Source organism: Hyalella azteca, unplaced genomic scaffold (assembly GCF_000764305.2).
Source record: "Hyalella azteca isolate HAZT.00-mixed unplaced genomic scaffold, Hazt_2.0.2 contig6022, whole genome shotgun sequence".
Taxonomy (NCBI): Eukaryota; Metazoa; Arthropoda; class Malacostraca; order Amphipoda; family Hyalellidae; genus Hyalella; species Hyalella azteca.
This window is the reverse complement of record NW_025936194.1, coordinates 11,884-25,879: the sequence shown is the minus strand read 5'-3', so window position 1 is coordinate 25,879 and position 13,996 is coordinate 11,884. Positions and strand designations below refer to the sequence as shown.

General features: G+C 40.6%; 1 protein-coding gene across 1 annotated transcript; it reads left to right on the top strand.

The window, feature by feature from the left end:
* The first annotated feature begins 7,446 nt into the window (after positions 1-7,446).
* On the top strand, positions 7,447-11,897 carry LOC108664485 (keratin-associated protein 5-3-like). The gene is made up of 2 exons (XM_018151080.1): positions 7,447-7,463; positions 11,186-11,897. Exons 1-2 carry the CDS (start codon positions 7,447-7,449, stop codon positions 11,895-11,897), a joined length of 729 nt encoding a protein of 242 aa, XP_018006569.1.
* Positions 11,898-13,996: the final 2,099 nt, after the last annotated feature.

Here is a 13,996-nt window from a genome sequence, read left to right as displayed (position 1 = left end):
TAGCTTCACTTAATCCCACCTTAATAATGTATTTTTCCAACTTCTGGGCTTCACTAATGAGTGATTTCTCGAGAAGCTTATAGTTTTCAACGCCGAGTTGTTCCCTCGTAATATTCGTACACAGAGCGTGGCAGCGACCACGCAGGATACTCACGACGTTCAAGCAAGTCACACGAAACACTACCAGTGCCGCGATACCGCCGGCCGTCGATAAGCCTTCCAATACATTTGCGAGGTAGTTAAGGAAAAAGTTCGAATATAAACTACTTCTAATAGACCAGTAGAAGCAATGTCCTGATGAGACTGTGACTATAAAGGCCAATGAAACGCCGTCTATAAATAGGTGAGTAAAGAATTTGGTTGTCTTGACAGTGTCACTTTGCAGGCTGTTATTGTTTTCGAAAAATATAAGTATTTTTGCCAAGCCCTTGCTTTTCAGAGCTACCGATAACAGACCAATTATATCAATTATTGCTACCAAAGTTGTACTTGTATCGAAAATTGAACTTACGGGAGGACCACTGATTTCAGAACTGAATATCTGAAGAATCATTGTCGAAGTGTGAAAAATTAGCGCGTATAGCCACCAAAATGCGTTCGATCGCGCACGGAGTTCAGAAGCATCGAATCGAAGTAAGCCAAGTATCTTCAATAGATACTGTCTCAGTGTTAAGGAATTCATCTTGACAAAAACGATAAAATTTGAGACAAGATTATAATACAGAATTTGATCTTCTCCCAGTAAAACACAGGCCAACACTGAAACTTGAAACTTGTTGATTTGGCTTCAAAGCGAGCTCATCGATTCTAGTATTTGATGATCTATATTTAATAACTGAACAAATTGCCATTAAACTAGATGGAAGACATTATATGGACTCAACTTGATTGTAGACGCTCAGGAATAGACTAAATATTGGCTTTTCCATTGTCTGATGTTGAAGGATGTGAGGCCGCCACAAAGAACCCAATTAGGATAAAAGCTGCACAAAGAAACAATTGTTTCAACTACATTGACGCTATTTGAAATAATCATCAGAAACTGCACTGCGTCAGTCACGTATGCTCGCCTGCAGCTATGCGAAAGAAAGAGACTGGTTGACTCGCTCTTAAAAACTAATGATTAGGCGAAGAAAATTATATGAAACAGAATATACAGCCGTTGAAATAGCTTGGGACATAAGAGGAGCGTCTGGCCACTTTTTTTCTCGGCTGTTTACAGATGGATCACTTTAAAATTCTGTACACCATTGTTAAACCGAAAAATAGACAGCTTTTATACATGTCCATTTTTCGAAAAAAATGAAAAAAAACGTGAAATTCTTAGAAAACGACCAAAAAAGGGGTACTGTAGAAATCTATCTCCTCCTAGGATTTTCACGCTACAACATTGAGACGCATATCATTCGATGCGTAAAGACCATATCTATCGATTTGTGGTTGCGTTTTTCGAAATTCGAATTTTTGTGGATGGAGAAGCATTTTTGCAAAATGTTCAAGTTTTTTCGATTTTCTCCTATTTCCCCTCCTTTTTCAAATATTTTCAAAACTATAACGAAATTGAAAAAATGCAACCATATATCGATAGATATTTTATTTGCGAATCTAATGGTATACGTCTCATCGCTGCAGCTTCAAAACTGTAGGCTCATCAGTTTTAAGGCTCACACCACAAACCGAAACAAGCCACACCACAGCGTGAAACACAATTCCGTACAACGTCCACGTGATGTTTGGCCTCACTTGCTTTTTATAACAGTCGAAGCGAAGCAAGCCTAAAACTTTCAGCAAATAGTCTATTGCCTTCCCAGTTAAAATTTAGGGCAGGGAATAGAGCAGGCCGTCGCCGGCTGCAGAGCCGACGTAGAAACGCGACAGAGCCGCGATAGAGCAGAAATGTCCGCTTTAGAGACGATATCGCCAGCCGCGTATCAGCGCTAATTAGCTTCTGAGTACCTGCCCAGGTGTGCTCTGTCCTGCCGTCACGAAGCCCTCACTGAGCACCGCCTGCTCAAACCTGCCCAACGCCTGCTCTGGGGCGGCTCTGGCAGCGTACGCGGCAGTTACGCGTCACCGTTTGTCAACAACGATTTAAAAAAAATTGTTCCTTCTCTCTCTCTGAGATCACCTAGCCTTCTCTCTTGCAATGACAGGTTGTATTGACATTGGTTACTGACATTCTCATCGTATTGACTTTAGCAACGTAATTTAGAATCTAACAAATTCAATTATCGAGGAAATATTTACATCAAATTACTCACCGCTATGAACTATCAGCAAACTTCGACTGAAGCTCCGGGATTCGAACGCAGATCCTCCACGTCGTACTCCACGCCTGTACCAGCTAGGCCACGCGATCACCTTACCAGCCTAGGCTCTATGAACTACTTAACTATAATACAGAACAAATGACTCGCCATCATCTAGCACAGTGGTTCCCAAACTTTTCCAGGCTGGCGCCCCCTTTGGCTCCCTAGTGAATTTCTAGCGCCCCCCAGACACATATAAAAACATACGCCTTTTTCTTTAAATTTAGTACGCTGCAATTTTAAAAGATAAAGGTTAAACACAAATCTGTATTTCACAAATAGAACCCCATTTAGTGAACCAATATGTTTTTAAGCTGTTTTAACTGTTTCAGCACTAGAAACCTAGGACGTCTCAGGCAAATTTACGGCCCGATTCGTGGCCGGTCGCACGACCAATCTCCAAATTCAATTATCAAGTAATATCTCCCAAACTTATGAACGCAGCTCAATGAAACTTTGAACATGTATTCATCAAAGCCACGGTGATTTTTAGCTCGTAAAATTTTTTTAATTTCACCTTCATTCGTAAGTTATATTGCGATAAAGGCCGAAATTCGCAGTGATCAAAGAATTTCTTCCTAACTACTGAACAGATTTGAACGAAATTTTGAATGTACATTCCTAACTACCAAACGTTGATTTTTTAGTTATAAAAAAAATTCGATTTTACCTTCGTTTGCGAGTTTTATTTCATTTCACCGTCATTCTTGATTTCACACTTCCTTATTATTCGGCCCGTATCACCGGATAATTTTTCGCTTAAATTCGCGGCGATCAAGAAATTTCTTCTAAACTACTGAACATATTTCAACGAAACTTTGTATATAAATACCTAACTCCCAACGGTGATGTTTAGTTCGTGACAACTTTTCTATTTTGCTTTCGTTCGCGAGTTATACAGATATAGGAGGGACGACCGGCTTTTCTACCGGCCGGTTTAACCAAGAGCCATTTACGATTATCCGTATACGTATAGCCGTATAACTCGCAAACTAAGGCAAAACGAAAAATTGTAGTGAGCTAAACATCACCGTTGCTGAGCTTAGGTATTTAAATACTAAATTTCGTTCAAATCTATTCAGTAGTTTTGGAAGAATTTTCTTGATTCCTGCGAATTTAAGCACGTCTTGCTGTTCAAATCACGAATGAAGATGGAATGAAAAAAAAAAGCTCGCGAACAAAGGCACAATCGAATAAATTTTCAAGAGCTAAGCATTACCGTTCCGTAGTTAGGACTGTAAATTCAAAATTTCGTTCAAAAATCACTGTGAATTTCGGCCCGTATTGCCATATAACTATGGCAAAAACAAATGAAGAAAAATGTAGAAAAAATTCGCAAGCTAAACATAACCGTTAGGCCCTAATGAATACGTGTACCAATTTTCATCGAGTAAAGTTCATTATTTTGAGAGAAATTCGTTGATCATTGAATTTGGAAATTGGCCGTGAGACCGGCCGCGAGTCCGGCCGTTAGTTTGTTCGAGACGTAAACCCAGGAGAGGCTAAATAAACAGATCTGGGTGAAAAAACCATCGCTGGGAGCCATGATGTGCTGTACGTGTTGTGTACAAATCGTCAAACAAACTTTGGAATTTCTGACTTTGACTTCGGACTGCCGCCCCCCTATCGCCCCCCAAACACCCTCTTCTTCCTTATCGCCCCCCAAAATCTTTCCAGCGCCCATAGGGGGGCGATATCGCCCACTTTGGGAACCACTGATCTAGCAACTCGAGGAATAGCTATATTTGTGGTTGAACTTGATAGATATTATTCATAATGCACTAATTTAAAAAAATAATAAATTAGCCATTCGTATGATCCCGTCAGTTAGATGTGAGTATTAGAGCTAAATTTGTTCAGTAATTTATCTTGTTGAATTAGCTTCATGTCATGCGATAGTTTGATAGGAAAATTAACAACGTACGCAAATCATTAGTCTACTGAAATCGCAAGTTCTCCAAGAGTTTTAATGCAAAGAAAGCGCCAAATAAATTCAACATATCTTCAATGAAAACGTTTCGTAGACTAGAACCGAAACGCAGGGAAAGTCGATCAATTTTATGAACTGATGATGGTGCTGGTTTACACATTTTCATTGAAAATATGGTGAATTTCCTCGGTATTTTCTTTGCTCTAACATTTACTGTTATTAACGCGTTTTCTGTATATCCATGTTAGAAAACTTTCTCATGATAAACTGATTGATATCTCGCTTTAGCAAAGCGTGAATGACCTTCAACGTTTCTGTTAGAGTGTTAAAACTGGAAGAGCATATAAAATTCTTACGTAATTCAAAGTATTAAAATACTGACGTGAAATAAATATCACAAATTGCACCGGAAATTGGCCCAAAATATCGTGCTATGCGAATGAACTAGATGGAGGATGAAGTTCGTTCTCCCGTCACTGTTTCCAACCCCTACCCCTCCTCCCTCTCTCAAAACCCCCCCATGCACGGCCTGCTTGGCAGCTCTGTTCAGCTCCCTGCCGGGCTATCCCAAGTACCAGCGCTAAAACAGCGCAGAGTTCCGTCCCTGCCGATCGGCTAGAATTTTGTCTCTATATCAGCCATGGCGCAGCGCAGTTTTAAGGACAGATGGCCGGTTATAGTTTCACGGCTCCATCCTGCTAAAGCGCGACCAGCCCGGCTAAACCCGGCGCCGGTCTCGGCTCAAAATTTTAACTGGGATTGAAAGAGCGCATTTTCTTCAGTTGTTCTCTTGGTTGTTCGCCACAGTGATACTGTATAAATGAGGTATTCTATTGTTGACGCGAACACAGCGAAAGAGCCTCGGTTCTCCTGTTGATTATTTGCATTAGTGATTGTAGTTCACATTGTTGAAGTTCGATTGGATCATTGATTGAAGTTCGCATCCAACAATTAGAAATTCAGTCGCATCAAACCACTAATGACATTTAATATCCTGTCGCGAGAGCTTGTTCTCCAACATAATGGGTCCATCGACATTGTGGCCCAACTTAGGACTTACAAATGCATGCATGGTCAACCTTGAATGCTCAACGTGAATCAAGAACTGTATTGTATTGTATTGTATTGTACTTAATTTTATAGTATTTTAAAATATTGTATTGGATTGCATTGTATTGCATTGTATTGAATTATTGTCGTGATGTTTCTAGGGTAGTCTTCATATGTACATAGTATTCCGTACCGTAGTGAATGCTTGTAAATTACTTTGTTCGAGATGTAGTGACTATCGGCAGAACTGACACGACTCTTGCTTTGCTAACTACTATTCACATTCTCTGTGAGTATCCAGCAATTTGCCGCTTTACGTGTGACATTTCAGGTATGAATATATCTAGTTATTTCGTTCTTTGTATTTTCTATAGAGGTCTTATCTTGTTTCAGAATATTGCGTCCTTTTGGATTAAAGCTCTTTATGAGTCGCTTCGAGTTTGGCTTACAACACTTTAATCCACAAAGCAAATAGAGAAAATACTGAAATCAGTAGTTTCATTAGTAACCAGTAGTTACTACTGAAATAATGATAGGATATTGCATTATAGAAGTTTTACATTAAAGTAACAATTTCAGCCAATCATCGGTATTTCGATAGCAGAAAACTTGTGGCTAAACTGAATGGATATGTGAAAAATGATTGTTGTTTTATTCATCAGTAAAATGTATAAATTATTTATGAATTCGCTCTGAATGAGCGACTCACTGATTGATGATTTAAAACACTCTAATTGTATTTAGGTGAACTTAGGTGAAGTTTAAGCAAGGAAATGAATACGAAGTTTGAAAATGCGAATTACAAATTTTAGTTTTAATGGAGGCAAAAGTCAATGTTACACTTGGGTCTTCCTGTAACTGCAATTTTCATAGTCGCTACACTCAGAAGAATGCAAGTGTTAAATTGTCTAAATAGCGACTTTTTCTCGCGCACAGCAAGTGTACAGAGCCGACGTATCACTTACTGTATATGCCCTTTCAAAACTGGGTCTAGATGACCCACACAGAGGCAAATAAATGCAGCGCAAAGTAATACTGATTCGTCTGAGTGTATATTCTTTTGTTAAGACCTTCAGTCGTCATCTTTGTGATATTCCTGATTATTTCACTGTACTTCAACTTACAGAATCCATGCTGTCCCAGGGCATGAAATGCTCTTTTTTAATTACTGCTTGGTTGCTTGATAAAATCATTTCTCGTGTCATCTCAATTATTATCCTGTGCACGAGTACTCAAGTTGATAAGACTTTATGAATTATTGGTGTTCAGTGAGGCTCACCGTTCAGTGAGGCTCACCGTTCAGTGAGGCTCACCGTTCAGTGAGGCTCACCGTTCAGTGAGGCTCACCGTTCAGCGAGGCTCACCGTTCAGTGAGGCTCGCCGTTTAGCGAGGCTCACCGTTCAGTGAGGCTCACCGTTCAGTGAGGCTCACCGTTCAGCGAGGCTCACCGTTCAGTGAAACTCACCATCATGAGGCTCACAATGAGGCTCACATTTCAGTGAGGCTCACCATTCAGTGAGGTACAGCGTTCAGTGAGGCTCACCATTCAGTGAGGCTCACCGTTCAGTGAGGTACAGCGTTCAGCGAGGCTCACCGTTCAGTGAGGCTCACCATTCAGTGAGGCTCACCATTCAGTGAGNGATGTCAAGATGCAGTGACAACGCGCGAGGGAAGTCAAGATGCAGTGACAACACGCAAGGGAAGTCAAGATGCAGTGACAACACGCGAGGGAAGTCAAGATGCAGCGAGAACATGTGAGGGAAGTCAAGATGCAGTGACAACACGCGGGGGAAGTCAAGATGCAGTGACAACACGCGAGGGGAGTCAAGATGCAGTGACAACACGCGAGGGGAGTCAAGGTGCAGTGACAACACGCGAGGGGAGTCAAGATGCAGTGACAACACGCGAGGGGAGTCAAGATGCAGTGACAACACGCGAGGGATGTCAAAATGCAGTGACAACACGCGAGGGATGTCAAAATGCAGTGACAACACGCGAGGGGAGTCAAGATGCAGTGACAACACGCGAGGGAAGTCAAGATGCAGTGACAACACGCGAGGGAAGTCAAGATGCAGCGAGAACATGTGAGGGAAGTCAAGATGCAGTGACAACCGAGGGAAGTCAAGATGCAGTGACAACACGCGAGGGAAGTCAAGATGCAGTTTCAACACGGGTGAGTGGAAGACTAAGGCAGATAAGCAAATAAGCAAAGGAAAATTTTTCGGATCGAAATAACCAATAAATAGTCTTCATTTTCTTGCAATGCAACAATTATTGAGGAACATTTCGAGTGATGGTAAGTTCTGTGCACCCAAGTCTGTAGCGTCACTGCTTTCAATAAACTAGGGAAAGTTACAGTTTTTAGTATAAAATTGAAATTATGGAGATTTTCCGAATAGAGTGTGCAGCTAGTTCGTTAAAGTTTCACTGGGAGGCCCACAGACACTATGATATTAATTTCAAATCATTAGTTAACAACTAATCTTGATTAAGAAGGACCGTGAAAATTTATATTACTGGTTATAGTCTGAATTTATTCAGTTTCCTAATTTTATGACTTAATTGGAGCAGCTGAAAAATCGCAAGATCAAAAACTCACCAACTAAAGTCAGCCGACTATGATAATTTTTGGATGCAAATTTGTAAATATTTTAAGAAAAAACTTTCTCCTGCCAGGCGAATTCCGCTGCAAATAACAATTAAAATTCTGAGCCCTCATTCTTGTTCGAGCTGACAATCTAGCGCTATATCTATAGTACGCCACATTTCCAGTAATACATAAATAAGACGCCACATATTCAGTGAACTGGTTTTACATTCAGAATTATAGTAAATCTTTAGCTATTCTATAAATACGACTAGGCGATTGTCTCAGCAGCAATTTCCTTTTGAAAGGAATAATTGAAATCTTATTTGGAAGTGCGCTTTATAAACCACATAAAAACACAAAACTCGTGCAACGCTTCATGCACGAGGAGAGTACCGCTGCGTTTCAATGATTCAGTGATAAATTATTTCGTACCCTATCCGACAATAATTTCATCATCTTACTTACATTGCTTGTACTACATTAATTTAACGTAGTCCGGTCAATGCGTTTAATTATTTGCCTATTATTCGTATTGTTGTTGCTAGCTTGTCGAATATTAGAAGATTATTCCAGAGAACGTTGATCGTTAGTCCTTGTTCGGCTTACCGGGACTTGTGTCCCTGTTGGCGTCCTTCAACAAGGACTTGAGTCCTTGTTGAAGTGCCGGGACTTGAGCCCTTGCAGGCTTGCCTGGACTTAGTTCTTATTGGCGTGCCGGGGCTTGAGTCTCTGTAAGCTTGCCGTGATTTTGTCGCAGGCCACCAGAAAGTTCGAGACAATTTAAGCCGTGGCTTTAAGCGGCTTGCCTCGAGTGCTTCGTCCTTGTCAACGCCGAGCTTACACTCGCCTCGTTGCCCAATCATAAGCGCTTCATTTCCTATCAATTTTGATATTAGTTCAAATGTACCTAATGTGAAACTTCATTAGACGATTTTTTAAAGCACACAAAGCAGTGGATGCTTCCTCACAGCTTAATGAGTTTAGTGCTCACTCCTAGCAAAGTTAATTACCTCTGCCTAATTGCAAGTCGGTGCTTCAGAGTGGGATATGATAGCTGATAAATACTTCTTTATTCGTAAGGCCATAGGAGAAATTTTGGAAAATTTTGCGACTTGTTTCATATTACTTGGCTATAATTAGTCATTGATTAACAGAAAGAAAAAATATTTTAGAATTCAGGCACACTCCCTGTTGAAAATGTGCCTTTATTCTTAAGAAAGTTACAGTTACAAATCAAATTCATTGATTTAATATGCAGTTGGGAATTTGGAGCAGTGTTCATATATTTCAATTATTGTTAGATTGATTAATCGCGACAACCCTGCTACCACTTTGAAGCCTCACTGAACGGTGAGCCTCACTGAACGGTGAGCCTCACTGAACGGTGAGCTTCGCTGAACGGTGAGCCTCACTGAACGGTGAGCCTCACGGAATGGTGAGCCTCACTGAATGGTGAGGCTCACTGAATGGTGAGGCTCACTGTATGGTGAGGCTCACTGCTCACCAATTACCATAGAGGCTTATCACCTTGTGTACTCCTGCGCATTCAAGCTGCGGACTTCGCAAGATTTTTCTGTTTCATGGATCATTGCAGAAGAGAACTAATTTGCCGTTAGATAACTATGATTGGCGGTTAGCAAATTCATGTTACTGATGTAGCTAGATAGTTTTTATCGAATTAGTAAATTTAATTAATAGTCAATGTCACTGAGAACACAGTATTAGTGAATAAATTGATATTATGGCAATTAACGTTGGCACTGTTTTAGTGAATATAGTAATATTTTAATGGCCACGAGTTGTTCAATGCTTCAGATGAAGCCTCATTTTCTGTACTGCAACATTCTCGCTACATTCACCCTCCAGACTTGATATTTACCAGTGCTTTACTAGTGCTAATTGCTCAACTAGATATTTACTAGTGCATTACTAGTGCTTTAATAGTCTTAAAATCATAATTAAGTTTTCTTGACTGCGTCGTCGGTCTCACTATATTATTGCTATTAATATTAGCCAATATTTTATTGAATAAATAATATTATTGCTATTTATGTTAGCAATGTATTGAATAAATCGATATTATTGCTATTTATGTTAGCAATGTATTGAATAAATCGATATTATTGCAATTAATGATGGCAATGTTTTAGTGAATACATCAATATTCTTGAAATTCTTGTGTCCACAGGCAATGTCTTAGTGAATAAATCGTTATTATTGCAGTTAATGTTGGCAATATTTTAGTGAATAAATTGATATTATTGCAATCAATGTATTCACAGGCAATGTCTTAGTGAATAAATTGATATTATGGCAATCAATGTTGGCAATGTTTTAGTGAATATAGTAATAGTTTAATGGCCACGAGTTGTTCATTGCTTCAGATGAAGTCACATTTTCTGTAGTGCAACATTCTCGCTACATTCAGCCTCCAGACTTGATATTTACCAGTGCTTTACTAGTGCTAATTGCTCAACTAGATATTTACTAGTGCATTACTAGTGCTTTAATAGTCTTAAAATCTTGTCCTAGGTTAGCTTATTGCTGTTGTAGTTAGAAGTTTTTTTTAAGGGGTCAGTATAGCGACCTAGTGGACCGTCTTGCTAGTGAACACTAGTGCTCTAGTAACGGCCGTGTTATGGCATTAGTGATAATTTAAGAGGGTTAGTGTTCCTTGCTAGTTTACTATTGCTTTAGTAGTGCTGTGCCATCACGTATCTAGATTATCTTAGTTACACTCCATAGTAACAGTTACAATCGAATGCATTCATTAATGTACTGCAATTGATTGATCTCAAATTCTAGGGTAATTCTAGTCGCAAGTTCCCTAGATAACCTTACTGGTACACTTGGGTGCTGGTACACTTGGGTGCTGGTACACTTGGGTGCTGGTACACTTGGGTGCTGGTACACTTCAAATGAGCACACGTTGCCATGCCAACGTCGTTATTTACCTCGTCAGTAATTTCTTATCCTAAAATGTCAGTTTAACTTTCAAGTTAAGCATTTTTTACATATAATGACCATTTTCTTATAAGTCGTTTTGATTGCTTTGCATTTTAAAGTCTTCTCTAATGATATTTTAATCCATCTGATATTGTTATGTTATTACTTTATATTTTCTGTTATGGCATCCTATTACGAGTCTACGTATCCCATTGAATGATAGTTGTTGCTAATGATAGTTATTGTTCATATACTCATGTGACGGTAATAATATTTTATCTATGGCTGTATTAATTTGTTTATATATATTCCTGTGTTTGTATTGTAGGTCTAATTCTGTGCTTTGCATTGGGCCACAGTGGGACTGTGGTCCCCTGTGGGACTGTGGGCCTTTGTGGGACTAAGGGCCCCTGTGGGACTGTGGTACCCTGTGGGACTGTGGGCCTTTGTGGGACTGTGGGCCCCCAGTGGGACTGTGGGCCCCTGTGGGACTGTGGTCCACAGTGGGACTGTGGGCCCCCAGTGGAACTGTGGGCCCCCAGTGGGACTGTGGGCCTTTGTGGGACTAAGGGCCCCTGTGGGACTAAGGGCCCCTGTGGGACTAAGGGCCCCTGTGGGACTAAGGGCCCCTGTGGAACTAAGGGCCCCTGTGGGACTAAGGGCCCCTGTGGGACTGTGGTACCCTGTGGGACTAAGGGCTCCTGTGGGACTGTGGGCACCTGTGGGACTGTGAGCACCTGTGGGACTGTGGGCCTTTGTGGGACTGTGGGCCCCTGTGGGACTGTGGGCTCCTGTGGGACTGTGGGCTCCTGTGGGACTGTGGGCCCCTGTGGGACTGTGGGCACCTGTGGGACTGTGGGCACCTGTGGAACTGTGGGCCCCTGTGGGACTGCGGGCCCCCAGTGGGACTGTGGGCCCCTGGTGGACTGTGGGACTGTGGGCCCCTGTGGGACTGTGGTCCTCAGTGGGACTGTGGGCCCTCAGTGGGACTGTGGGCCCTTGTGGGACTGCAAGACCCACAGGAAGGCCAAATTTTTCCATTGTTCCAACAATATGTCATTGCGCGTGTGACATTTTGCCGTGCATTCAAAAACTCAATAAATTTTAATCAAGCAATTAATTTATCTAATTCATTTTTATTTGAAAATTTAGCAATAAAATTAAGATATTAACCACAGGGGCCATATTCTTTTTAGTTGCCAGCAGCTGGAATGCGGAAATTTCAATTGAAATCAAATAATTTGAATTCTTGTGTAAATTAACCCTTTAAGGCTCACATTCTGAGCGGACGTACGTAGGTATAGCATTGTGATGGCATTTTAATACCGGAGAATTTGCAATTCTCACGGGAATGACGCGACTGTTGAGTTGATTCATTTATATAATTATTTTTATAGGATAATTTTAGTATATATGTCTCTATGCATGTAAATTCGCGTCTCAATGCAACTTTATGTTATTCGCATATTATACAATTTATTAAATGCAAACACTTTATTATTATCCTGTCTCCCAGTCGCCTAGCAGCGTTAAATGACAGTGATTAAACTACCATAAATGCTCAAATTTTGTTGTTCTTGCTTCCCAACAGCTAATGAACTTTTTAAGAAATAAGGTATTGAGTTAATGAGGTTTGAAAGTATTTACGTAGTCAGGCGTTTGGGATGTAAATTTCAAGCGATATCAAATTAATTTCCATCAAATACGATCGTAGAAAGTTTATAATTTTCAATGTTCTGCAAGGAAACTAAATTATTACTCTGTTTAAGTTTCGTTTCGTTGTAGATTATTAATTTTACTTGTTTTTAAATTACAGTTTTTCAGCATGCTCTCTACCGTATGTTTAAAAATCCGCAGCTGCGTAGAAAAATCCGATGCCCGCGATTTTGTAAACAAAACTTCTCAGACGCTCATTATTACCTATGGTTACGGGCTTTGCTGTCGGGCGGACGTGTGTTATTAGCTGCTCTGTTCTTGGGGTACTCGAGTCGATGCTAATTGATCGTTTTCCCTGACAATTGAGGAGACTTGGCATTCGATAATTGCTTTTCTGTGGGCCTTATTTGTAGCAAAAATCACATAGCCTATTCATACGTTCTGTTTAGTTTTCCTAATTTACTTTTTGTTTGTTACTTAATTATTTTATTTTTGTTAGTTATTTTTAAAATTTAACACTCATAAGACACAATTATTTTGCCTAATAGCCTTATTTATTACAGATTGGCTTGCCAGACGAGGGAGCCTTATGAGCCGTGAGGTGTATAGAGCCAATAGAGGACGACTCCACTTCCTCAAGAAGCAGACAAAACAACATACCTATTTACCTACCACCTGAATTCTTGTCTATTTATTATGACTTAGTCCGAAAAGAATGTTTTCAAGCTTCAGTGCCCTCGGAGATCGGAGAATCTGATTTTGTAAAAGTCAGTGACTCAGCAGCTCAGCTGAATTACTTAGTTGCTGACTGACTGCCAAAGATGGTTGGTCATTCTCATTGGTCTGAGCTCTGATGCCATTGGGAGTTGGGACGCCACACTATTCTTAATTTCTTACGATTGTAGGCTTGTAGCTAGGAAGAGGAAAGACTTTAAGCTGGATACCATGCAGAACTTCAGAAGCGGTGTGGCCCGGTGTCAAATGATCAAATCCAGAGGTCAAAGAAGTACCTGCAAGGCTGCATAGTTATTAGTATAGCTGTCGCCTGTCTGCACTCTGCAGTCTCTGCTGTATAGGAGCGAATGAGCAATACCTAAGGGATATGGCCAAAGGCCAATACTGCTTACTGTTGTACGCATACGACAAAGGTATATGCAAAAGCAGCACTCTGGTTGTGCGTTTTTGCAGCTCTCTTAAGTCTTAGCCTCTCTATGTTTCAACTTGTGTTTAGAATTGGGAAATAAACAAAGAAACCTACTTTATACCTAGTTTATAACAACTGTAAAGTGTAAATCATATGCTCCTGTTTTTTGCTTGCCAAATGCTAGGCTTTCTTTATTTACATGCTTGCCTAACAAATAACAATCAAGAACACTAGGCTAGGCTGGCAGAACTCAGAAAAAAAAGACAGTTGCCACACTGCCAGGCCAGGCATGCCAGCCGGCAGCCGCCTCTGCCCAATTTTTCAGTTAGGTTCTACTGTGACAGTGGCCAGTGTGGCTACTGGCTAGCGT